Source organism: Beta vulgaris, chromosome 5 (assembly GCF_026745355.1).
Source record: "Beta vulgaris subsp. vulgaris cultivar EL10 chromosome 5, EL10.2, whole genome shotgun sequence".
Taxonomy (NCBI): Eukaryota; Viridiplantae; Streptophyta; class Magnoliopsida; order Caryophyllales; family Amaranthaceae; genus Beta; species Beta vulgaris.
In genome coordinates this window covers 59,979,070-60,006,993 of record NC_079206.1, presented here as the reverse complement: position 1 = coordinate 60,006,993, position 27,924 = coordinate 59,979,070, and the positions used below count along the sequence as shown (strand labels likewise).

General features: G+C 37.3%; 1 protein-coding gene across 7 annotated transcripts; it reads left to right on the top strand.

The window, feature by feature from the left end:
- Positions 1-282: 282 nt before the first annotated feature.
- Positions 283-27,259, top strand: LOC104894179 (uncharacterized). 7 transcript variants are annotated; one of them, XM_010680356.4, is made up of 19 exons: positions 285-487; positions 744-1,098; positions 1,239-1,344; positions 2,341-2,448; positions 6,219-6,400; positions 7,331-7,526; positions 8,794-9,051; positions 12,384-12,527; positions 14,013-14,091; positions 14,882-14,995; positions 15,097-15,266; positions 17,023-17,141; positions 17,465-17,588; positions 17,693-17,764; positions 18,648-18,774; positions 18,942-19,056; positions 25,517-25,707; positions 25,797-25,909; positions 26,663-27,259. In XM_010680356.4, the coding sequence occupies exons 2-19, from the start codon at positions 776-778 to the stop codon at positions 26,927-26,929; spliced, it is 2,808 nt and encodes a 935-aa protein (XP_010678658.1). In that variant the 5' UTR covers positions 285-487; positions 744-775; the 3' UTR covers positions 26,930-27,259. The 7 variants fall into 7 exon arrangements, 6 of the variants coding, with proteins under 6 accessions (XP_010678658.1, XP_048500139.1, XP_010678657.1 ...); XM_048644182.2 differs by having other exon boundaries at positions 732-1,098; XM_010680355.4 differs by having other exon boundaries at positions 707-1,098.
- The last annotated feature ends 665 nt before the right edge of the window (positions 27,260-27,924 follow it).

Sequence of the window (27,924 nt, the reverse complement as noted above, 5' to 3'; positions counted from 1 at the left end):
ACAATTATATGTTGTCGTTTCCGGAGTTACGAGCAAAAAAGGTCTTAAGATCTTTTTGTTTGATAAAGAACATTGTTTGCGTGCAAATACACGAAATGTAGTTTACAAGGAAGTGTACGCAAACATATAAATTAATTTGGAAATTTCATTTGTAATTTTTGTTCATCATCACTCATACCTTATGTTTTATGATTTTGTGTAATATCGAAAGTTAAGTCAACGTTATTATGTAACTTCGTTACATAATACTAGTTTCTTTAATAAATCAATACACACTCCATGCATTATCGGGTCTTAATACTAGTTTCTTTAACATTGGAAAAGAAAGAAGCGAGAGAAACATCCAGTAAAGAATTGGGTTCCTCACTTCCTCTTCTGCAAAAAAAAAAAAAAAAAAAAAAAAAAAAACATACAGTGAAGAAAGCTCAACGATCGGGAGTTTGTAGAATTAAGAAGAAGATGATGGTAGTTCTTACTTCTTTATGAGGTATTTCAGCAAATTTGTCAACTTTCTTTGATGATAGCGTTGCAATTTTCGATAATAACCTTTCCTTTATGCTGAATGTTAATGGCTTTATTACTGGGTATACTTTTAAGTTTATTTTGCAATGTTGTTTGATTAATTGATCAGTAAAGATGATGCATTTTAGGAATTGTTCAACCTTAATTTGCTAAATGTTCCCTGTTTTCTTTTTTTTTTTGATAGCACTCATGTATAACATGGTTACAAGACTTGATTGTAGCTTGAATTAGTCATCACTTATCAGTCATTTCAATGGAGAACGAAGATGGGATTGAAAAAGACAAACCCTTGGAGGAGAGAGAAGAAGCAGAAGATGGGTTAGAGGAAGAAGAAGAAGAAAAAGAGGAGGAAGAAGATGAAGATGGTGATGGTGTTGAGGAGGGAGAAGGTGATGATGAAATCGAGGAAGACGGGGAGGAAGAATGTTCAGTGAGATTTGAAGGGGAGATGAACCCTTTGGATTTGGTTAAAGATGTAAGTTCTGAAATTCAACTCTATCAACAGTTCGAACGCCTTGAACATGAAGCCTTGGCCGAGAAGAAGCGAATGGTCATTGCTGCTATTCAAGGGCAAGGGTATCTCACTTTCTGCTTTTGCAAATGTTGTAATTAATTGTTTCATTGCATAAGAATTTGTGATGAATGTATGTATTAACTAGGCATTTCTTTTGGAATTTGTTAATTATTGGAGTTCTATAAGTTTGTTATGTTGGCAGAAAAGGGCCAGTTAAGAAGAGGCCGAGGCAAGAGATACACGCTGGTGCAACCTATGAGGAAATGGTGGATGTGATGGCTTATGTTGATCGGAGACGAGGCAGAAAGGTAATTTTTATTGGTGAATGATATGCTATTTTATTTTGTATTTTTTCTTCATGTAAAGAATGTTTGCTTTAGCAATAGCATTCGTGTTTGAAGAAAGGGAAACATGAGAGAACTAAGACATAGATGTGCCGACAAGAAGCAAAGTTATTTGCAATGCATAAGCAGTATCTATGTGAAATTTGAAAAATGCTATTTGTTCACGTGCTTAAGGAATTGCATATGAACTCGATACTGCATTGGAGGATATGCAATGGGTTGCTATTACTTTCCCTTACGAGGATTTGGTGAATTGGTTGCAGATTAGGAGGGTGAGAAATAGATGGAGTGAAATTTATTGCTATACTACTGTGATCCTTAGTTTCTTCTTCCAAATACTCAGCTGTTGTTAATTATCTACTAGGAAAATGTGGAGTCTGGTATATAATACTTTGTTTTTCTATTAGTAATTGCTTCGTTGCTAGTTCATCTAATCCAATGATGCTTTGTGTCTCTATTAGTGTTTTCAATTCCATTCCCTATTTATTAACTTAATTGGAGTTTGAATCATCAGTTTGTTTGCTTTGGAGTATCATATATGGTTGTGATACTATCACAAGTTACATGGTGTTGAAATTCACTTGTACTTTCACAATTCTTGGCATGTCCTTGCTCTTCCATTTCCTATTAGATGTTTTGTGTGTGTATTATGGACAGACTTGAATTCATATTTCATGACTACGTTTTTATAGTTGCAGTTAGTATATTATTTAGATAATGTGCTCTGAGATACAAGGATACTAGAATATGGAAGGTCACCCGTAGATATATTTATCTGTTAGATTGGGAGTATTAATACTTGCACCTCTGTTTTATTTGCACCTTCCTCTTAATGTGATATGTGATAGAAAATCTAATGATGGATGCAGATCTCATCTTACCTGCTCCTCATTACTACATTCATATTTTATCATGTCTCGCACCATCTCTTTATCTTATTTTTATCTGTTATTTTTCCAGGCTAAGAAGAGAGGGAGGCGTAAAGGATCAAAAAACAAGCTTAGCCTTGAAATCACGAAGAAGCTTGGTGATGCTACTCTTCATTATGCGCATGGCCGTTATGAAGATGTATGTGCTGCTCTACTAAACGTTTGCGCTTTTTCTAATTCAATTGAGTTGCAAGCATAGGCGGATCTTAAAGGTTATTGACTTATTTCTTTGAATGAGGGCAGAGGAAAGTTAGACCCACTCCTTCGAAAATTTTCTTTAACTAACTAACATTTGACACATACTTCTCCTTTGATTTTTATTAGTTGCATCATTTGTTTTAAAGAGGTCAAACATTAATAACTTTGACTTCTTATTTCATTTTGATGATATATAATACTGTTGGTTTTATCCTTCTAGCATTACTAGTTTGCACGTTTGTCAACACTCAACCCATAACTTTAAAAATAGATGTATCTAACAAGATCTTAGATGACTATGTTTTTCCTTACATATATGTTGAAATATAGTAGTGTTAGCAACTTAGCATGTGACATTGTTTAAATTCGTCTTAATGCTTATTTTCTGTATCTAAATTTTATAATTCTATTAAAATGAATTAAAAATTAATGGTCAATGTTGTGCATTAGAGATTGTTCAAAAACAAATGGTACAAATGAAAAAACGAAAGTAATTATGAATGAAAGAAAATAAACTATTAATAAATGAAGAAATAAAAGTATCATGGAAAACAATTTGTGAAAATCCAAATTGAAACGAACAAAGAGTAGACACAATGAATTGATTGTCTTGATAAGGGAGCCAAGGATGATTAATTGTTTTCTTTAAGTATTGTTCTCTCACTTTATTTTGTCAGATAAGGCACACATCACATGCAACAATGAGGATTGAGGAGAGAGGAGTTATAAAAGAGGAAGTTAGATGTAATTGTGAATTGTAGGATGAGGTGGGTCAATGAAGAGAGTGAGTGAGTTGTGTATCACATCCATTTTATTTTCTATGTTTGGGCTTTGAAGGCATTTTTTTTTTGGGAAGGTCAATCTTACAATGAGTTGATCATTTGTCTATTTTAATTGCTATCTTCCCCCTTTCCTCGCTATATGGTAACAACAATAAATGCTCTAATTCTCATGGAATTCTTTAAAGTATGATTTGAGTAAGCTTAGGGAATCAACATGTCTAGCACATGCTCTGCACAATAACAACCACCACCTAAGATGGATCTAGCCTCTAGGTGTTAGGTTTAGGAAGCAAAGAGCCAAAGATGTACGAGACTACCCTCCTAATTGCTTTAGACTATTATATAGTTTGCCTCTAAGTTTATTGTTGTAGAAGAATTCTAAAGGGGAAAATTCGTTTAATATGATGTGCTACAAGTTTGTTAACTAGTTTCCTTATGTTTGTGTTGTATGCTTGTGAAGTGGCGAGTCTAGGAATCAACATTGTGAAGATTTTAAAACTGATTGCAGTACTATTTATTTTGAATTTGTTGTATAGGATATCATTTAGGGTAGTATGGGAAACTAGAGAGTAACAATTTATGTGGAGACGAACAATGTATTTGGATAGAGATGGTGGAGGCAAAAGGCGGGGAAGGAAAGAGAGGGAAGGGGGAAAAAGGGGAGGGGAGGAAGAAGTGAGCTTGTATTTTACCTCCTAATCTTTCCGACTTTGGGTTGTTGTAGTTAATTAAGAGGAAAACCTTATCTCCCTCCCATTTCCTCTCCTCTATCCATATCAAAACAGCGGAAACTGGATAATCTTTCTCTCCTTTTGTTTATTTAAAATTTTCTGATCCAAAGTCAACACATTATAAAGCTTTCCAGCTTTAAGGAGTTTTCTTCAACAGGGTAGGAAACCTGAATTACTTCTTGATTCTAGTGAATTTTTTGGATGAGAAACAGAATTTCTATTGGCAGGAGGATGAGGAGAGTAATTAGGTTATGCTCACGATTTTGGTGGTGGATTAGTGTTGTTCAAGTGTAAAATTAGGAGGCACCACCTGAAAGTTAAGGTGTATATCTTCGGGAAAGAAAAATCCAAAACCTTGGGGTGGATCCTTGTCTGGTGTAAATACTTTGGAGTTTGGAAGATGAAGGTTTAATTTTTTTCTGTACTTGTAGTTGTAGTACCCCTGAATGTTAATTGATAATGGCGGAGTAGCCAATGGAGAAAGCACATTGCATGAAGAATGTGGTTATGCGCTGCCTTAAGCATGTACCTAATGTTTTGAGTTGCTGATTCCTTATAGAGCTGAATTTTCTTTACATAAGAAAAATACTTATTTTGATGAGGAGAGAAGGAATATATGTAGAGGACAAGAACTCTTGAGGATCCTGTATGGAAATTGAAGTAGAAAATAAGAATCAAATCCTACTATGAAAATCTTTCTTCAGATATGGCCTTTGAAATCACTGTCACTCTTTAATTCTATAGCTATCTATTCTAGTTTTCCTTTCGGCAAACCTTAAGAAATACATCCTCTTTATGGCAGACCGCAGACCGTATTAAATAGAAAATTTTAAACACCTGTCTGTTTTTCTCAATTGGGACAGTTTGCGGGGACTGAAGATGTCAACCCTCTGATTTCTGCATCTTCAAGGGTTTGATTGATGATCGATTTATTTCGATTAATCTCATACTTGGTCGAGTCTTTTGAATGCAACGGTTTAGAGAGGTTCTATTTGGAGATGCTGCAGTTGCTTGGGTTTTGAAATTCTGATGCATGATTGCATTTAAAGGAATTGGACAATGTGTAGAGGCTAGAGGTCTTCCCTTGTTGCTGCCTTTCGCATGTTACTCGAAGCTGCTTTTATTTTGGCCGTTAATGTAATAAGGGTGTGCTATATATACCTTATGAAGAATTTGGTTCAGTGAGAGGAACATCTCCGGAGTTTATATGCTCACCTTTTTTCTTTCTGGCCTTCCATATCTAGGAATGTGTTGAAGGGGAGAGTAGTAGGCTGGTCCTTCAAATTTTATTGCCATGAAATCAGGAATTAGTTGGGGGGACCGTGAGACTTGGTATGCTGAGGTATAAGAGAATTAGTAACTCTGGTATACAGTTCCTGATTTGCCAGCAATGCCATGCCCTGGTTTGTCCCGTGTCCCCTGCTTTGAAAACCAAACCAAACCAAGCCTCTTATGTGCTTGCCATCAAGTTACATATTCTTCTGTCATGTGTAGTCTTCTCTGGAAGTGCGAAACTTTTTAGCATTTAAATATATGTTAATGTTGCATGTATTTGCTGATACATTAATGTCGCATCAACTGTGCATTGTGGATATACCTCCGTGCCTGGCTTACTTTGGCTATCATTTCCTATCACTTAATAAAGTGACTCTTTACTGGTAGCTACAAGCTACAGTTAGCTTGTAGTTTCTGCTGGAGCCTGGAAGTGGTAACTCTGAATACGTCATAATGTGCTAGTTTTAGCATATGTATGCTGATACAATAACACGTCTTATCAATTGTGTGTCGTCAATCTGTCGCTTTGCCTTCCCTCCCTCTGGTTTTCACATACGTGATATTCTGTATGAGTGTATTTCTGCATCTTCATCTCTTAGACTCAGCCTATGGTCTGACCGACTTTTGTTCTGATTTTTCTTACTAGCCAAGTTTTTGTGTTTAAAAGCATTTCCTGGATCAGTGTGCTTCCCTTCTACATTATATTGGATCCATTATTGGCACTACTCTTCACTGTTATTATTGTTTGTTGGTTAGTGAAGTTTTATGTAGTTTACTATAGATGGTCAAAATATTTCTCTTTTTTTTTTTATCCTTCATAAACGCAGCAAGCTTTATTAAGTTTATAATTTAGGTTATTGTAGTTTTTTTTTTTAACTCCAGACTTCTTGTGGTCTGTTAAATTTCTGATCATTCTGTTTTAGGCTATCAGCTTGTTGACTGAAGTTGTTCGATTGGCCCCAAATCTACCGGATCCATATCACACACTTGGTCTCGTATATAATTCTATGGGGGACAAAAGGAGATCTATGAATTCCTATTTGATTGCTGCATATGTTGGTCCAAAAGATTCCTCTCTCTGGAAACCTCTTGTCACTTCGTCCATGTAAGTATCCTTGAAGTTATTTTGCTACCCGTAGGCATAGATCTTTCCCATATGGGTTCAAGTCCTCTATGCGGTTTAGTAGCAATCTATATATCTTTTTTATGGATTGTAAGACTTGAAAGTTAAAATATCTGTAACCCTCCATACCATAGTGATTGTGCTACTTTCTCCTCTAGTAAGTTTCAAGATGGCTGTTAGCTCCCCTATCTCTCCCAGTCTCCCTATAGCATTTGCAATATAAGTGAAACATCAAAATCATGTAAACTAGAATGTAATAATTAAAATGCAAACAGTCTAATTTATTTTTTAATAAGCTACTGAAAACTAAGAGTAAAGCAGTGACTTCACTCTTACTACATAATATGTGGGAGAAGGAGAGAAATTGAGAGGGTTTATGTGTTTATTGGATGAAATTCAGGGGTCTTAGACGTTTCCATTTAACTTTCTAGTAGCCTAAATTCCCTTTTGGTACAAGGTCATAAGTTGATGTAATAGTCACGATTGTGTCTATGCAGCTACTGAAATTACCACCCTCTTAAGTGGGCCATGTTTAGTACGGGCACTATCTTTGCTCGTGCAGGTTGGCAGGTCATAACATCTTCTTGATGCGCAGCTTGTGTATTTGTCCGAGCACTATCCTTGCTCGTCCAAGTCTCCTTATTCTCCTCCTTCCCTAATTAAAGACACAACTTACACCATGTAATGTGGACCCCCCCCCCAAAAAAAAAAAAAACAAAAAACAAAAAAATCTCTTTCTCTCTCTTTCCATATGTCATGTGATTTGGGCCTCCCACTAACACACACACAATCAATTTTTATTCTTGCTTGCAAGCAACAACTTCTTTATTTAAGGATGGAGAGATTAGGTCTTCAAAGGTAGTTGATGATAGTTTAACCTGATTTGTCTGCGTCATTATCTTATTTATGCAGAGAGCAAGGACTCATTGAGCAGGCCAGTTGGTGTCTTAATAAGGCAATTTCTGCTGATCCAGCTGATATTACACTTAGGTACCGCCGTGCTTCACTCGACATGGAGACAGGAGCTTATTTAAAAGCGGCTGAATCATATGAACAGATAGCCAAACTATGTCCTGATAATGTTGAAGCACTCAAAACTGCGGCAACGGTTTTATCTTGCTCCCTGTCTATGATTTTATTTTATTTTATTCTGTGTGTTATTTTTCCTCCTGATGTCTTAAACCGCATTATCTCTTATAATATTTGCTCCAGAAAATTAAAGGAATAAGTTAAAGAGATTATACAAAGGAAAATGAGAAAGTGAAATTGAGGGAAGTAAGATGAGAAGAAACATAAAGAACAAGGAAAAGAAGGGATTTTCGAAGTAAAAACCAAAATATGAAAAATATAAAATTGGAAAAGGTCTTATAAAAGAGAGCTAGGAAGCGATGTAAAGAGAAAATACAAATTTGAAAAACAACAAATGAGAAGGTTTGAGAAAGCCTTAAGATGGAGAATAAATAGAGGATGCTTAAGGGAGTGAAGTCTGCAACACACAAGGAGTAAATTAAAAGGAATAAAATATAAATTCAGGTCATGTCATCTACATCGATTCTCTCCTTCCACCCTGCCGTATCCAATGCCATATTTTCCTCAATCCCAAGTGGAATCATATCATTCTCAATCACCCTCATCCAAGTTTTGTTAGGTCTTTGCCTACTCGTCACAATCCCATTACTTTAGCACTCTTCAAGCCACTTAATGGCACATCACTTGGTGTATGATATTCCAATTACATATTCAGTTATATTTGAGTTTTATTTATTAATGACCTTATTTTTCATCTTAGTTGGTATTACAAGAAAAGAAAGAAGTTCGGCTAACTGTTTGTTTTTCTTCCTCTCTGAATTTCAGTTTGACAAATAATAAACAAATGTGTTTAAACAGATTTAGAGGTTATGTGACTTTTGTGCAATTGTGATAAACTGACAATTAGAGGGCCACTGTGCTACTGTATTGTGAATCCCCATAGAATTATGTTGTCATTTCTCGTGTTTGTTTTTTCAGCCTTGCTATTTGTGAACTTCTCATCTGAAGCTTAACATTTGAGGATGCTTCTGCTATGTTTATAGTTGTTATTTGTTAATTTCCTGCATGCATATACATGCATTTATCTGGACTTGAGGAGAGTGTTTACTCTGAAATGTATTGTAATAATTACATTTCACAATGTTTCTCCTTATTGACTTTCAGTGAAGATTAAGAAAAAGTAGAGAAGAATAGGAGTTTAATAAAGCATTGTATTAATTGCTTGTGGGAAATTGACAATTAGGACCATCATTTGAAATATAAATGTAGAGGAGGACAACTGTCAAAGAGGAGTAGATTATTAATTTGTTGAAGATGCTATCTTGCTGACTCGCTTTCTTCTGTAGTTGTACAAGCAAGCTGGCCAGATTGAACGTTCAACTATCATCTTGGAGGACTACCTTAACAAGCATCCTTCTGAAGCTGATCTAACTGTCGTTGATATGTTGGCTTTATCATTCATGGAAAGCAATTTGTATACTAAAGCTCTTCAATACATTGAGCATGCAAAGAAAGTATGTGGTTTTGTAAAAGAGTTGCCGTTATGTCTGAGAGTTCGAGAAGGCATAAGCCATGCTCATCTTGGGAATATGGAGAAAGCTGAGGTATGTTTTTGAATGCTACTAAAAGCATTACCTGCTGAAAGTGGTTATTTGTTTTCTGGTCGATTGAATGTTTAGTTACACCTACTTGTTTATCTCTCCGTGATATGTATGCTGTACAGCTGTAGTGTGCTATTGATTCTTCATTATCTTTTTGTCGAACATCTTGGAGGTCTCCTTTTTGTGTTGGCGTTGAGTCTTGGTTGCTGCTAGTTGTGGATTGTCTATGAGGGAAGCACTTTGTTTCAGAAATGGACAAGCAGAAGTTATCGCAGCTTAATACTTTTGGCTGCATTCTAGTGTATTTGGCAGGAGATAACTAGATCAATACTAGTTTTTTTTTGGGGCAAAGTTCTGGTTTGATATATGAATTTGACCACAGATGGCTTACTTGGATTATATTTACACTTTGATTACCGGGGATTTTGGTGATTGATGGACCCAATGTACCACATGGTGGTGTTCCCGTTGTATGAATAATATAAATATGTAGTGAACGACCCAATTATTTGATCATTTTGCATGCTCCATGTCTAAGGAAACTCAAAGATAAGCTGAGAATCGTGGTATATAAAGAATTTTTCAACATCAGTTGTTTGCCACTTTTGGTGTCACAAGGTTAGTGTTCAAAGAAACAAAATCATTACAGGATGCACCTCCAACAAGGCATTTTTAAAGTAAATTTGGTGTGGGGAAGATTTAAAAAGGCTTCTATATGTTAGTGATGACCATGAATTTTTGAGTGGGCGTATGGTATCCGACCATTGGATCTGAGTTGATTGGTCAACTGCTCAGTGCTTTTTGGATTCTTATAATAGAAAATACTGCTTTGTTTCTTGTTTCTTCCACCCGCTTTTTTTTTGCTTGTAGGTGTTCTATTTTGTTTTACCCACTTTCACTTTATTCCTGATTTTACAAATTTTTTTTCTCACCTTACCCTTCTTTCCGCACATGGAACACTCTCTCTGTCTCTACCTTATGTCTTACTCAGGCCTACATCCAACACTCTCTCTCCACTTCTTTCTTAATGCAACACTCTCTCCCCTACCCACCTTGGTCTTTGAAGCTACAGTAGATGGGTAGACAGGAAAAAAAGGCAGTAATCTTTTATGATAGAATATTTAAGTCATGAGCTACCTCTGAAATATGAATTAGTGAAGATGGTTTTTAATATATGCTTCCTCAGTTTCATATTTCTTGCATCACTTCCCTTTATGGGAAATGTCAATTAATTGCAACCAAGCTCTATTCGGTAAGTTTGAATGGTAAAATACCAATATTCACCCTTACTTAGTGGCTAGTGCCCTAACAATCCCACCCCATTACCCACCCTTCCCAATTTATTACCCATTTATCTCATCTAATTACTCCTTTCTCTCTTTCGTCACTCCTCCCTCTTCGATTTACCTTAACTGCAAGCACCACCTCCCATCCCAAGGCCTGAAACCTGAATTGTCCCAGTCAGTCACCAGTCACCACCATAGCCACTCTTATCCAACTGGCCATCCAGACGCAACCCCAAGCACCACGACCACCCCCAAATGCAACTCCTTCCCACCTGAAACCCCAAGCACCACCTTCCATTCCCAAGGCCAACAACAAGGAGGAAGCAACTTATATACAATTAATACATGACCACATAAGCTTCAAGCACTAATATACAATTAATACATGACCACATAAGCTTCAAGCACTAACCTTTATTTCTTTCTCCCTTCTTCTATCCGTAAATGTATGCTCAAATTTTTTTGCTACTTATTCCATTATCAATCATCATCTCCATATTCTTTTTTTACTTATACAAGTGAAAAAAATCCAGAAAATGAGAAAGCAGGAAGTGAATCAGCTGACACAGGATTAGGAAACATAATTAACAATGAACTAAATGAGGAGTCACTGTGTTTTCAAGGGGGTAAACTGACAGTTCCTGTCATTTTAGATGTACTTGGTGAATTAATTGGAAAATCATGCTATCTTACATTGTACAAGGCCTGTCGCCATCAAATTTGATGGAAGAATGGCTTCCTTGAATCGTGCTTCTCGCAGTATTGTTAGGAAAAATAAGTTGATGAAGGAGCCCTTACCTAGTGGACCCAGTGGTGGGCTGGTGGCAGTAGTGGACATATGTTTAAGGAAGAGCTGAAGAGGGTGGGTTGGAGCTGTGGACTAGTATTTGATACTTGCAGGTAGGAGAAAATGAGGGTGGGAGTCGGAGTCGGTTTTCCGGCAGGGTTAATATGAACTTATGAAGGATGGTTGAGATGGGTCAAGTGATGGGAACCACACACCTTCTCAATTTCTCTCTCTTTTTTTTTTTTTAAAAAAATGTGCATTTCACACGGTTGCAAGTAATATGAAACGGAGGAAGTATTTAACTTTATATTGCTCAGCAACAGTGGTTATTTCATAGGGTAGACTTCCTCTAGTAATTTTAACTTGGCAGGCCATTATGTTTTATTTTCTATTGACCCTAGCATGAATCTGTTATCGCTTCTAGAAAATCGCTTGGGTCACTTTATCTCTTTAACTACATGGAGGAACAGTGTACTTGACTTTTTATGCCTTTTCTTTGTCTCGTTGATTTTCATAATTGGGGGGGGGGGATCTTGAGGTTTTTGGTAGTGTCTTGGCAGGGAGGAACCATTCCCTAATCTCCCTCTCAATTTTTTTTGCTCATTTCAATGATTTCATTACATATTTTCCAGTTGCAAGATTATTATCAATTGCGATGGTTCATATCGTGATGAGAAATCCTTTTAGCTGTGAGTTGTCAATACTGGCTCTCTCTGTCTCCATATTAGTTGATTTTTTCAGACATGCTTGGATCCTTGCTTTCTCCTAGTGACCTCAAGAGGGGTCGCTTGGCTGAGTCTGCTGGTTATTTTTGATTTGTTGGATAGTAATTGTCTGTTTTCTGCTTTTGATTGACGTTCTTATGGGCAATCTGGCCTTTGTGGAGTGTTTAGGGTGGCCAGATTGTTGGCCCTTTGAATTTTACATTCGCCTTCTGATGATTCACAATGATGGCAACTGGAGAAAGGGTATTTATTGGTAAGATACCCAGGAAGGGGAGATTCTTTTACTTTCAGATCCTCTCATCTTTTCTACCTTTAGTTTCTTATGCAGCTTATATATTGTTATTTTTTTTTTGTAATTAAAGAGATTGCATTTCATGGTATTACCAATGTTGAAGAAAACAATATGTTAGCAACCTGTAAGAGCTTGTGTGTGTTTATTGCTTTTTGGGAGAGCCTCTGTCATAATGATAAAGAGGATTTTAGTGCCTCTGCACGTTTTGGTCATACTTTCCACTAAAGTCTCCTAATTGTGTACAGATTTGTTTCAGTCCTCTGCAAAGGGAAAACGCGGAGCATCAGATGGACTTAATAATTGCAGTGGCTAACTGTTATGTGGATCTTCATCAACATGAGTCAGCATTGAAGTATTACTTAATGTTAGATGGCTTTGCCTCAAAAAACGTATAGTCAGTTAGTCACTTAATCTTTTATCGTTTTTTTTGTGTGCTTGCTGCCTTGGTTGTGCTACATTGATCACGATCGTTTGCTATAATGACTGGTATGTGTCCGACCGTCATTATTCTACTTCATGATTTTCTTTTTGATGTTTTCGGTTGAAGATGAAGTGTCAAGTGCCTATACCCATATTGGAGTGTTACAAGTCCGACACAGGTACCTTAGATGAAATGGAGAGTTCAAGTAACTTATTGTCACTTGACTCTCAGCATGATTTTCCATGGCTAGGAAGCAACGATAATTGACCAACCTTTTTTCTGTTAAAACTTTTGGGCATGTGTAGGACTTGGGAATAGTAAATAGATAGCCTGTAACAGTTTCGAGTTTGACATTTTGACTAGCATATACATTTTCGGTACTGATGAGTACGCCTCATTGTTAACTAAAGATGCTTTGATGACTCAACAATAACATAATTATCATAAGAATAGCATGCGAAAACATAGTTATATCTATTATTGTTATCAGGTATAGATATAGCTATGGATATAGATTACAACTATGGTTAATCGACATCCAGTTTATCTATGAGTATGACTAACTATGTGTCTTATTGCCTATCTGATACGCGGCAGTAAAAGGTGCCAATGGTATTGAATATATGTGGTTGTGTGAGACAAGTCTCATCACAATGTCCAGAGTCCATAGTGCTGCTTATCCATCCTCAGATGTCAATTTTTTCTTCATATCTTTTTTTCATTACCACTTTCCATATCAAATTACATGCAAATTTACTACAATTACTGCAATTTAGTACAACCTGCTGAACTGGTTTAGTGTTCTCTGTATTTTTTGGTGGTTTAGTGGGCCTTATCCAAACTCTACTTGGTTTTATAGAAAAAGGAAAAAATTGGGATACTTTGTGGAAAAATGCATGGGCTAGATACATCTGAAACAATGAGAGCCTGGTTAGAGGAGGCATAGGAGTAATGAATTAATGATGTATCATGCTGGTAAATGGCATGTTCCCTTGAGTTTCTCGAGGGTAAATGGGTTTTATGTATCGAACATGCCAAGTCATGTAATAAACATAAGGTAGAACTTAGAAGAAGACTGTATTCTGCAAGTTTGTAATAAACTAATACTGGAGGGACTTGTGCTTGTAAGTCTGTCTATTAAGAATCAGGAAGGTAAAACAATCATGCAATATGTCACAGACTCAAAAGTTCAGCTATCCTTGAATCTTGATGATGAGAATGGAATATGTGCCCACCGTAAAAAGGACAACTACAAAAAATTATGTAATGGTAAAGTAGTCTGCCTCATGCACTCATCAGTCAATCTTTAAATTTCAAAGTGCCAAAATACAACTGAAGTTGCGCTTCTCCAAGAAACCCTTGAGGGCTATGAAATATTGGGTTTCTATTTGCTTGAATCTTGGTTAGATTTTTTTTCCCCAAAAATATCATTTTGGATTTCTCATTTTTGTAGGAAATTGTAAGTTTGAAAATTGCTCAATGCTACTCAGCTTTGGAAGAAGCTTCATCAGCTATTCAATTCTTCTATAAAGGTTTGTAATTTTTCTGAAGCCTTTCCCTAAATCTACACTACGTTTGGCATGAATGTAAACAAGATAGTGGCAACTGGTAAGGTAGTGGACCTATCTATATTACAGCATAAAGTCTTTCACATCTTAGTTCTCATCTAATTTGTATGGTGTTGTAATCTTGATGCTTGAACTTGTCACTTTGCCCTGCCGTAACACGACCCTACCCGACCTGGGTGCCGACATGGGATACGGGTCAGATCCGGTATGATAAAATGGGACACGGCAGTTGTGCGATCAATAGCAGGGACGAGAACACACTTGATAGCATAACCATATCTAGGGTTGGAATAGCAAGTCTTAGATCTTTAGTTGAAAGAGTTTTACACTAACTTCTGACCTGAGATGTTGGGCCTTCAATTCTACTTGTTATCGCCAATTAGCAGGTGCATTTTTCTAGGACCAGCAGTTCTCCGGGTTCCTTCGCCGGAGACCGCTGCTGGAGTGACGGTGGGATTCACGTTTCTTTCTTCTCTCTCCAACTTTTAAAAAAAATTTATTGCGTCTTTTTCTAGGACCAGTGATGCTCCAGGTTCCTTTGTCAGAGACCGCTGCTGGATTAAGATATTGCCTTTGTATACAAAGTTTAGTCCAACATTAACATGCTTTATTGAGACTGGTATATCTAATGTAGATATCTACTATTGGCTGAGAATGTCATGCTATAAACATTGCAAGTGCTGTTTACTATGTGAGCCAAATAATTGATGTGGTTTGACCCTATGGCTAGCTTGTAATTTGTCTCTCATTTCAGCACTACAAGCACGTGAAGATGACATTGATACTCGTTTAGCTCTAGCTTCCCTTCTCCTTGAGGAGACCAGAGAAGACGAAGCAGTAGAATTGTTGTCACCTCCATCCAACCCAGGTAGTGATATGGGGTGAATCTTGCACTGTATTTTCTAATGGAATTTTTGGGGATCCAAGCTGTGTGACATCCTCTTATTTGAAATAATTCTCTCTTTCTAGGATTATCTAAGGACATGCATTCAGAGATATTGGAACCTTGGTGGCTTAATGTGAAAGTGAAGTTGAAGTTATCTCATATTTATAGAACTAAAGGGATGCTTGAGTCCTTTGTTGAAGTTATCTACCCGATTATACATGAATCGCTGAAAATCGATTCGATTCACCAGAAGGTACTTTCCTGAAGTCGTTGCTTCTAGAGCCACTTTCTCTTGATCATGCATCCAAACAACGAGAATGAGTGTGCACATGCTTGTATGCACACTCATGCAATGCTTGTATATGGACATACTTGTATGGTACTGTACATGCATCTAGTTGGCTCTTGCCGGGCTTTTTGCAGCTAATAATCAAGTGGGTGATGGTCAACTCCATTAAGATCTCTTTTTGTCTTGCCATGTCTATTGACGATACTATATGTTTTTTCTTTTTTTTTTTTGGTAAATGACATGGTCATGCAATGTTTATGTAAAGTTAATTTTGTCTTTTGATGTTGGTAATTGACTCTCTCATAAAACCATTAACAACAAGCATCCTTAGTGTGGATCCTGGCACACGTAGGGTATACAGAGTTAGAGACCTGCAGCCTTTCCTCCAACTGGTTTTGGGGCCAATGTGCAGGGATTGTTTCTGTAAGACCCACTCGAGTCAATTTTCCATTATGTGATTTCTTAATATAAGATATGTGCTTCTTTGATAGATGTTGGAGAACCAGAAGATATGGACACTCTACATTTAATGGAAATAATTTTGAGCATTAAAAAAAAATGCTGATTATAACTATTATAAGTAATGAGAGTCTGTTTCCCCCAAATATGGATTGATGTTGAGGACGCATGGATGGTGGAGTCTAGAGCTAGAGAGCCATAAATGTGAAAATGTGAGGAAGTTGCTGTTAACTGGGTTTTTATGTTTCAATGTCCAAAAGTAAGGCGGTTGTGTAATATAATGTTTTCATATGGCCTTCTTTATGCCATGCTGCCTTTTAGCAAATGTCTCCCCATTACCATAATATCTGGTCTGTGATTGCCTCTATTGGTGTTATTAGTTGCCACATTATTTGGGCTTTGCATTTCTCATCCTTGATGCTTCCTCTATGAAATTGCTGGTTTTGATTGTAACCACGAAACTCAATTACGTTGTTTAATTGGATATAAGAAGAATGGAGTAAGGGAGAGAGGAGAGGTTGCTGACTTCTTTCTGTACTGAATTGGTGAAAAATTTACAATGGAGAAAAGAGGAGATGAAGAGAAAGAGAAAGAAGAGAGTTCTAAAAATCACTAGGGGAATTTTGGCATCTTAGTGGTTACTGGATGCTTATTGCTGGGTGATCCTTGTGATTGATTGATTGGCAATAATCGATGATGGTTCGTCGGTGACCTCTAGGAGAGAAAAATGAGGGAAAATAGAGCAAGTTAAGCGTAAGATATCTTGCCTGATTGATTAGGGAATTCAGGATTCGGGGTTCTGCATCCATATCAGATTTGAGGATTAGGATTGCGTTTATGTCGGGTTCATCCAAAGAATATGCATTTAGGTTCATGCGTATTTACCTGTGTGGCTGTCTTTTTGTGTGTATGTATGTTTATTCGTGCTGATGTGAGGTTTTTGTTTTGGGATAGCCAATTAGCCATTGCTACTACAGAAAGAATGCAATCTCAAACAACTGTTTCTGTCGTATCTTCTGTAATCAGGGCCATGACTCTGTTTTTGTTTTTCCACTCAACTGGTAATTACAGACGTGTGAGAAACTGTTCATTGATTATACATGACTTTCAGTATAGCTAAGCTCCTTCTGTATATCTTTGATCTGCTAGATGCTTATTGTCTTCGTCACTTCTCAAGACGCAGCCTTGGAGCACAATATTTATCACATTTCTATAATCTTCTAAACTTTGCTGGTCTCTTTATCATTTCAATGAGTTCCAGGCTAAACAGAAGAGAAGACTCTCAATGAGTGAACTGTCGGAGAGAGTTAAAGTTCTTGGTGATCATCAAACTGATTCTGTCTTTAGTAATTTCAGAAGACTAGCTTCCAAAAATGATCTGTGAGTATGTCCTTTTGTTTTGAATTATAATGGAAGAACTTTTAGTTTATCACCAGTGATCGGGTTATGGTACTCCCTGCAGTCTTGTTAGCATTGAATAAAAAATGTTTCTCTATCAATTTTCCCCTTTGTATCTATGCTGTGCAGGCGTGAAATATATGTATTTGTTATTTGTATTCTTTGTACTACTGGTTTCATGGTTTGGTGCTTTCTTGAATCTCGAAGGTTGAAACTTGTGAATACAAATCAGTAGGTATTGAACTTTAGGAAAATTATTATTCTTATCCATAGGGAAATTGAATCACCTTTTCTTACATGCTTAGGTTAAAAGCTAATAGGGCTAAAAAGCTACTTGACAAGAGGGCAACATCAAAAGAAGAGAAGATATCTGCTGCGATGGCTGCTGGACTTGATTGGGAAAGTGATGATTCAGAAGATGAATTTCCGGTAAAAATGAATGTTCTCTTGGTAACTTAAATATTTTCTGGTGGGAAATTTTATTTTGCGTACTGTTTGATTAATCTTTACGCTTTTCTTTGGGATTTGTTCAGCAACAGCCACTGAAGGAGCCTCCGTTGCCTGATCTCTTTAAGGACGAGGAGCATTATAACCTCATTTCAGATGTTAGTCTATGTCTCATGACTGTTATGCTAATGTCGCTTGCTTAGATTGAACAGTTTTCCAGTCACATCAATCCACTCTGTTTTGATGCCGGTGCTACAAGCCTACTACTTGCCCTATATTTGTTTTCCTCTTACTTTCTAGGCCATTGTGACGTGTGTGTGTATGCGCTTCACTTGTCTGATTCCTCTCTGTCACTCTACCTGTAAATGCTATCACAATATCTGATTTAGAATCATTAGAGGGAAAAAAAACATCAGGAAACACTGAAAATTCTCTTATGCAATTCATGAGGAGTTACTGACACATAGTTAGCTGAATTAGGTTTGTGTCGACGTGCATCAGCTTGTTTAGGTTAGAATTTGTGAACCCTTCGACATGTATCTTGCATACTTCTCATGCTGCTGTTATTCAGGGTATGTCGCTGCTCAATATGTTGGGCTTCCTTTCAACCCAGCATAGTTGTCGAAGAGAAGGACAGATGGTCATTGAAGTGTCCATCCATAGACTGCTGACATTTTTTTGTCCGCAAGGAATAAGTAACTTTACCACAGCCATGCTTGCTTGTCTTGTCTTGTTCAGTATTTTGTTTTTTCAAATTCAGGAAGTTAACCTAACTTTTTTCCACCCTTTTGTAATATGATATTTTCTCCCTCAAGATTTAGTGCTTGCTTCGGTTTCCTTTAGAATAAACTCCAGGCTTCATAACATGCTCTTAGGTTTTTAACACAGGCCTCTGATTTTCCGTGGCTGTATCGGGGGTTATAGACCTTGTGTGATCCTAAACCAATCGCTAGAACTATCTGTTTCATAACCACACATTTGTATTTTCATGTTTTTCTCCCTTGTTTTCCCGAACTAATTATCTGCGTGTTTTTTTGCTAGCTATGCATTGCATTGACATCTTTGAGAAGGTATAGTGAGGCTTTAGAACTTATTAAGCTCACTTTGAAAATAACTTACAAGACGCTTTCAGCGGAGAAGAAGGATAAATTTTGGTCCCTTGGTGCTCGTAAGTGCTCAAAACAAATTCTTCATAACTCCTCTTCTGGTTGCATTCATGGATGGATGTGTCCCCACTTTCTTCAGTTTGATACTTTACATCCTCAAGTGTCTTTACTAATTGAGATTGGCCTACTTGTTATGTTGCTAACAAGCTGCATCTTGTTTGTGCTGCAGATATAGCCTTAAACGTTACTGATCCCTCTGATGGGTTTGACTATGTACGCTACATAGTTCAGCAGCGTCCACAGAGTATTGCTGCCTGGAATTGCTATTACCGATTAGTCTTAAGGTACATAGTACCCTTATATCGCTCATAAATCCCTGATTATAGTTTACCAAACTGTAATCAGTTTGTTGGATATTATTTGACGAAACTTGCTTTAGCTAGTCAATCCAATTCTAGGTTTTAGCTGAATGAACTTGTAGATTCTTAGCTTAGTTCATGCAGAATCAACCAAAAAGTTGGTTTTCTGGAAAATCTTATGCATATTATTATATGTAGGGGTGTAAGCGGACTGCGAAAAGTCCAAAGTCCAAAGTCCAAAGTCCAATCCAAACCAGTCCAAACTTGTCGAACTGGACTGGACAAAAACTTTTTTGGACTGGACTAGGACTCAAATTTTCGAGTCCAAATATTTTCGGACTGGATTTGGACTCACCCCTTTGGAGTCCAATAAGTCTAGTCCAAAAATATTTTTATATATAATATTATATAATATATATATATATATATATATATAATATAAATATATATATATATATATATATATAATATATATATATATTATATATATATATATAATATATATGGGTAATGTTATATGTAGCCCTTAGGGCTACATATAAGCATTAAATACATGTCTTAAAATGGAAACAATTTATGAATTTATGACAAAATTTCACATCATTTGAGGTAATAAATGCTTGATTTAAATTTTTATATCTATTTTAAGCTTCTTATACATAGCCCTAAAGGCTATGTATATCATTTTCCTATATATATATAATATATATATATATATATATATATATATATATATATATAGAAATGAGTTCATATGAGTGCATACTTACGTGAGAAATGAGAATGAATCTCAACCACACGATTTATTTAGAGTTACAACACTTATTCATTAGAGTTATATCCCTCTAAAAAATTTTGAGCCTTACATGAGAAATGAGAATGAATCTCAACCACACGATTGGTTTAGAGTTACAACACTTGTTCATTAGAGTTATATCCCTATAAAAAATTTTGAATTCAAAAAAAAATTTGTTTTTTTTGAATTTTTTTTTTCAAATATTTTGTTTTTGGAGTTACATCACTTTTTCATTACGATTACATAATTTATTCATAAGAGTTATAGCGTGTAAAATTCATTCTCATTTCTCATATAAGTATGCATTCTCATATGAACTCACTTCTATATTTATATCTATGTATATATATAGAGAGAGACAAGATCATATGAGAATGCTTCTTACATGAGAAATGAGAATGAATCTCAACCATACGATTGGATTAGAGTTACAACAATTGTTCATTAGAGTTATACCCCCTAAAAAATTTTGAGCCCAAAAAAAAAAAAAATTTTGAAATTTTTTTCTCACATATTTAGTTTTTGGAGTTACATCACTTTTTCATTAGAGTTACATCACTTAATTCATAAGAGTTATAGCGCGTAAATTCTTTCTCATTTCTCATATAAGTATGCATTCTCATATGAACTCACTTCTATATATATATACATACAAAAGATGTATGTGACTTATTTTATGGAATGAATATAATGCGCTTAATTTTTCAAATTCAATTATGAGAAGACGTTGTGAATCATTGTATCTAAATCGATGGAAAAAAAATTAATAATCGGACTGGATGGACTGGATTCGAACTCAAGAAAAAATTATCGGACTGGACTGGACTAGACTCAAAAAATATTTGGATCGGACTTGAACTCAATTTCTCGAGTCCAAAAAACTATGGACTGGATTTGGATTTGGCAAAGTCCAATCCACTTACACCCCTAATTATATGCTATTCTCATGAAGTGAGCATTTTGGTGTAATTTTTAAAGGAATGCATATATCCAAAAAGATCCATGACTTTGAAGGATGCAATGGAATTGATATATGAAATTGGTTGAAAAGGATGTAATGGAATTGATATATGGAAGGAAAAAAATGCAAAAGAAGAAGTTTAGATAAGTAGATATATTGATGCCATGAAGGCATGAAGTTACCAACAAAGCATACAGCTCCAGACATCCGAGTAGCAAAATACTCAAATATTTAGATAAAGAGAGAGGAGAGACAATTTTCCGTTTCTTGAGAACGTCCAACCAATTGTCCTATTATCATGTCATGCACTCATGCGACTATGTTGCAATGCATTTCTATATGGGTGACTTGTGCTAATTTCTGTTGCTTTCTGCCTTAGCTTGTAGAAAGTGAAAATAGTCACAACCTCTGAATGCTATCCTCATAAATTTATTTGCTTATTTGTACTTCTTTTCTGCTAACATCATTCTCCCACTCTATAACTAATTTGTCTTGGGTACCTAGACTTCCTTCTCAAAGGCACTAACAACAATATCTCTAACTGAATTCCATCATTGGCCTCACCAACCCCAAGAATATGAAGCTTCTGGGCCGAATCAACAACCACGAGGTGGTGATGATGGTGGATCCAGGAGCAACTCACAATTTTCTCACCTTAACCACCATCGAAAAATTGCACATTCGTGACTGAATCGGCAGGGTTTAGGGTTTCCCTTGGAATTGGCAGGCGGTCCGTGGGACCGGAATTTGTCACGGTGTAGTGCGGCAGCTAGGAGGCGTGGAGTTGGAAATCCGGATGTAATTTAGGGGGTTCAATGGCTTGAAACTTTAGGTACTCTGGTGAGTGATTGGAAAACTCAAGTGATGAGTTTTGTGGTTGATGGGGAGCACTACACCATCAAGGGGGACCCGTCATTGGGGAGCTCCCAAATTACTCTCAAGGCCATGGTGAGAACTTTGCACAAGGAAGGGAGAGGTTTATGGTTGGAGTTCACCCAAATGGAGGAAGGGAGGACGGTAAGTGAAGGGAAACAGGAAGTATCGGGATTTTAAAAGGGTGTTATGGAGGAGTTTCAGGGGTTTTTTGATAGTCCCAGGTGGCTACCTCCAATTTCGGGACATGAGGATTCCATTACCCTTAAGGAAGGTGGTTATCCACTGAGCGTGCATCCCTATCGTTACCCCCAATTTTAGAAGGATGAAATTGAACGCTTGATCAAAAATATGATGGTAGCCGACATCGTTAAACCATCTACAAGTCCCTTTTCTAGTCCCGTCATTCTAGTGAAGAAAAAGGACGATTCATGGCGTTCTTGTATAGACTATGGGGCATTGAATAAAGAGACGGTACCGGACAAATATCCTTTTCCGGTCATCGATGAGATTTTTTATGAGCTCCACGAGGATTCCATTCTCTCTAAACTTGACTTGAAAGCGGGGTATCATCAAATTTTGGTGAAACGGAGGACACCCACAAAACTGCTTTTCGCACTCATGAGGGCCATTACGAGTTTTTAGTGATGCCCTTCGGGCTCAAAAACGCGCCGGCCACATTTCAATCCTTGATGAATGAGGTATATCGACCATTCTTACGCCGTTTTGTTTTGGTATATTTTGACGACATTTTGATATATAGTCGAACTGAGGATGAACATGAGGATCATATGCGTTTGGTACTGATGGTTTTGGCGGCCAACAGTTTGGTGGTAAATTTGAAGAAAAATGTTAATTTGGGAAGGTGGAAATAGCTTACTTGAGGCACGTGATTTCTAAGGGTGGTTTGGCAGTTGATATGGAGAACTTGAAAACAGTGCTTGAGTGGGAGGAGCCTACAAATATTTGGGATCTTCAGGGTATTTTAGGACTTACGGGATACTACCGTAAGTTTATATCTCATTATGCTCAAATTGCGAGGCCCTTGACTAAACAATTGAAGAAGGTTTGCTTTGGGTGGTCGGATGAAGCCACCAAAACAAGCCATGATCTGGGCTCCTGTTCTTGCTATGCAAGAATTCCATAAGCCTTTTGTGATGGAAATGGATGCCTTGGTGTTCGGTCTAGGGGCCGTAAAAATGGTTTTTCACATCAAACTTTTGGGGCCTCAAGCTCAATTAAATTCGGTGTACGAAAAAGAACTCATGGTCGTGTGTTTGGCTGTTCAAAAGTGGTGTCATTATTTGCTTGGGCACCATTTTGTGATACGAATAGAAGAAAGTCCCCGCTACATAGTTTAACAATGGGAAATAGGGGCCGAATTTTATAAATGGGTTAGCAAATTGATGAGTTATGATTTTGAGATTCAATATAAACCAGGTTGTGCTAACCGGGCCGCGGATGCATTATCTAGGAAATCAATTGGGGAGGTGGAGCTAGGAGCGTTGATTTCAGTACACACCATTGACACAGCTAGAGCAGGAAGTCTCACAAGATGCTTTGCTCTCCCAAGTAGATCTTGTGAATGGCACTAAGGTGCACCCTCATTTCTCTCTAAGGGAGAATAAGTTGGTGTACAAGAAACGCTATGTGATTCCTCACACTTCCTCTCTCATTCCCACATTGCTTCATGAATACCATGACTCGCCTATAGGGGGTCATACCAGGGAATTCAAGACTTATCCAAGGTTGGCAGCGGATTGTATTAGCGGGGCATTTGCCGGGACATTACCCAACATGTACAATATTGCGTTACTAGCAACAAAAAGTCTTCCATCGACATCCAAGTGGTCTTCTTCAACCCTTGTGAATACCATCCTTGGTGTGGGATGATCTTATGATAGACTTTATTGAAGGTTTACCGATCTCTAAAGGGGTTGACACCATTCTTTTGGTGGTGGATCGACTCTCAAAGTACGCCCATTTTCTCACTCTTCGTCATCCATTCACCGCCTTGACTGTGGCTGAGTTGTTTATTAAGCAAGTAGTGCGCTTACATGGGCTTCCTTCATTTATTGTGTCCGAAAAAGACGCATCTTCATGAGCGTTTTTTGGAAGGAGATTTTGGGTCTTTATGTGTAAGCGAAGCACATTTACCATCCACAGATGGATGGGCAATCTGAAATAGTTAATTAACGGGTGGAAACTTATCTTCGTTGCTTTATTGGGGGCCAGCCACACACTTAGGTTAAATGGCTGGCGTGGGCGGAGTTTTCTTACAACACTTCCCGTCGGTCTACTAAGATGACTCCTTTCAAAGTATTGTATGGGCATGACCCTCCCTATGTCTTCCGTGTGAGTAAGGGACAACCGGACAAACACCAGTGGTTAGTTTTGAAGCCATGTCACAAGAGATGAAGAGAGAGATGTGGTTCTGGATGGCTTGCACTTTAGCTCATGCGAGCACAACAAAAGATGAAAGTGGCAGCAGATGCAAAGAGGCAAGATGTAAACTTCAGTGTGGGTGACTCGGTTCTCCACAATTTACAACATTAGTCCTTGGCCAAGCGACCCTATGAGAAACTTGGTACACGTTATTATGGCCCATTTCCTATCTTACAACTTATTGGGGTTGCTGCCTACAAACTCCAATTCTCTACCTACAGCAAAATACATCCGGTTTTTCACGTGTCTCTTGAGCTGTGGGGTCTGCCGCTTTAATGTCTACTCTTCCATCCCAACTCTCTGCACACCTGGAAATGCAAACTGAGCCAGACGAGTTGCTTGATGTGAAGCAAGTCACTAAAGGTCAGCACACTCATTTGGAAGCATTAATCCAATGGAAGGGGTTACCCGCTTTTAAAGCTACTTGGGAGGATGTTGCAGTTGTCCATCACAGGTTTCCTTGGTTCCACCTTGAGGACTCGGTGAATCTTTGGGGGGAGGTATTGTAACACGTCAGCCCACCAAACTGTTGCTGACTTATGCTAGGCGCAACAAAAGAGGGTAAAAGGGGTAAATCATCTCTATTTGGGTAGTGGGAAGGAATATGAAAGGAATATTTTGTTGTTGCTGAAATAATGGGGAGTTGTCAGAGTTATTAATGAGGTGAGAGAAAGAAGTTGTATATATAGAGGAAGGAGATAATCAGTAAAAGGTAAGAAAAGTTTAAGTTTACTTGGGAAAGAAGGGGAGCCTCTGAAATGCTCAACATTGTCTTGTAGTTTTTGTTTGTTTTCACATCAATATAATTATCTTTGGGTTGCTGAATTCCCTGAGTTGGTTATCAGATTATGCAATCTTTCTTTGTCTTTCAGTTATCTTGCTTGTTGAATTGGAAGCCATTACATAGATCTGACGGACTATTTGTTTATGTGGATCGTTTTGCCGTGCTGGATGTTTTTTATCTATAACATGTGATATGAGCTTAGGTTTCTGTTTGCAGCCTGGTTGCCAAACGAATACTTCTAATTATTTGCTACCTTTTTTTATTCTTACCTAGGCTAGAAGGAAGGTCTTTTAGGCTACTTGTTTTTGTTTCTTTTGGTTGGGGGTAAATAGGTCGGGTAGGACCGACCTATAGGAAGAGAGAGGAAGGGGAAACTCCGTGACTCTAGTTGGACCAAACCCCCATCCAGGGAGGAGTATAAGCAGTCTTAGAGACACTGCTCCTGTCCCCAACTCCCAGGCTAGCTCTGTGGTTCGATCTGTTTCAAGATCTTGTGTTGAAAATTGGAACTTCATGATATTTGTGTATAACTTGTGATTTTTTTTTTATATTTCATGTCTTATTATCGTACTTAATCTGGATTTAGATTAGAGAACCGGCTCTCGAAGCATAACAAGTTCCTGCATCATATGCGAGTTGAACAGAAGGATTTGGTGCCACCCATGATCATTTCTGGAAATCAGTTTACAATGATCAGTCAACACCAAGTAGCTGCGAGGGAATACTTGGAAGCATATAAACAGATGCCAGATTCCTCATTGATCAATTTATGCGCCGGTATGTTTTACATAATGATTTTTGGACTTGATCAATGTGTGCTGGTGTTTATTTTCCATATATCTTTGCTACTTTTTTTTTCTCTGCAGGGACTGCCTTGGTGAATTTAGCCCTTGGACATAGACTTCAAAATAAGCATCAATGTGTTGCACAAGGCTTAGCATTCCTTTACAATAATCTGAAATTTTGTGAAAATAGCCAGGTGAGCTTTTGAATTTTTACGAGTAGTTCTTTAATACAAACATGCTCAGGGATGAAATGCATGTGTAGTTGAACAAGATCGCTTTATTTTTTCGAAGTACTTGTTTGATTGTTTCTCTTACGCATGATTCATACTTCATTGTCATTCTGCTGTTAGAGATTGCATTTGTAAAAATGTGCATTGAGGTGACAATATTGATGTAGGTTTTATTCCTCTTCCCAATGCTTATCGAATTTTGGTGTAGTCTGACTTGCAACTTCAGTATATGACCTTTGGATGCTACCATAATTTAACAATCTAAAACATTGGATTTTTTTTCATCATTTACATAATTGCCTTACTTTCTTTGTTCCTTGTAGCATCCTAATCTTTATCCCCTGCTAAAAACTATCCTGCATCCCTAAACAATGAGCCAATTGATTTGGAGTCATTCTAAAGGAATTTAGTTATAATATCATAGCTGTTTTTCATCTCCGCCCCACCAATATAGTTTTTCTTTGGAATTTATATAAGGGTATTAATGTACCAATAAGCGTATATGGGAAACTTTATAAACTTACTACATTTAGACAGCGGCCTATTATGTGGGGACTGGGGGCCAATTAAAATAGATTTGTGGGCCTTATGGCATATTATATTGAAACGGAGGTAGTAAAAGAAACAAACAAAGCCGAACACTTGGCTTAAGTTCGACACAAGTGATCATGATGTTGATCCAATCAGTAGTCCTCACTATAGTATGTCCCTTTTCAGGAAGCGTTGTATAATATTGCTCGTGCGTACCACCATGTAGGACTTGTCTCATTGGCAGCTACTTACTATGAGAAGGTCCTTGCAATTTCACAAGAGGACTGCCCCTTACCGGAGCTTATTAAAGTGAACAAAGATCCCACTAAAGATCTGAAATCCGGCTATTGTGACCTCAGGAGAGAAGCGGCGTACAATTTACACTTGATCTACAAAAGAAGTGGAGCCCTTGATCTTGCAAGGCAGATCTTGAAGGATCACTGCACCTTATGAGAACCGGACTGTTCTGTTCTGATTTCTTGATTTGTTGTATAGATGTCAGTTTCTTAGTGTGGGAGAGAGAGAAAGGGGGGGGGGGATCCTTTACTGTGTGACGTTCCGTAGTGTTAAGTGGAATGCCTATATATGTACACAAGTTGTTGTATTGTTTAATGTGATAGGTTTTTTTTTTGACATAATTGTTTAAGCTGATAGTTGAGGTAGCTCTAGTAAGATGTTTGTCGCTTGAACAGTTGGTGCTCGCAAATCATTTTACGCACCTGTTGTTGTATCCTTACTAATCTAATAAATAGAGAAAAAAAAAAAGGTACACTTCATGTACTAGCTAAAGTGTTGCGTCTGTTTGGTGGAGATCATATACATTTTGGTATTATAGTAAGTGAGCTTGAAGAGGAAAGAGAGATTACTTTAGGCTTTGTTTACTTATAACATGATGAGCTTGAAGAGGAAAAAGACTGAAGTCAGCTATAATAGTTATACTGAATCTTGGGTTTCCACCGTAGGTGTTCTACCTGTTTCTTTAAATGGTATTCATGTTTGGCGTATGCCTGCTCTAAGCAAGATCTTTGGAATGATTTCATGCTACAGCTTGGTCATTGGTGGATGAATTTTAGCACATCCTTGGGGAAATGCACCTAATGATGCAGTGAATTGAGTAACTCAAGAAGCATGTGCACAATTCAATTTTAGTAGAAAATACTTGTTCGATTTGTTCATTCTCAAAGTGTTCAGGTGTTTTTTGTCTAGATAGTTCCTAGAATCGTAGGGTCCTGGTCCAGACCAACGTAACACTAGAGAAAAATTTAGTCCATTTCATTATTTATTATTTTTTAATAGATATTTTATCTCATTATCTTTATCTCAAATCTCTGTACTTGCTAGTGTTTTTTTCATTGAACACTCTATCATTACCAATTAGTTCGTATTCATTTATTTTATTCGTGAAAACCTAGAGTGGTATATCAGGAATAGAGATGGCAACGTGTTAC

What these genes read in the sequence shown, in the direction of transcription:
- LOC104894179 (XM_010680356.4), top strand. Translation starts at nt 776, where the DNA reads ATGGAGAACGAAGATGGGATTGAAAAAGACAAACCCTTGGAGGAGAGA. An exon ending in GCTGCTATTCAAGGGCAAGG is followed by an intron (nt 1,099 to 1,238) that starts GTATCTCACTTT and finishes TTATGTTGGCAG; the next exon opens with AAAAGGGCCAGTTAAGAAGA. An exon ending in ATTTTGGTCCCTTGGTGCTC is followed by an intron (nt 18,775 to 18,941) that starts GTAAGTGCTCAA and finishes TTTGTGCTGCAG; the next exon opens with ATATAGCCTTAAACGTTACT.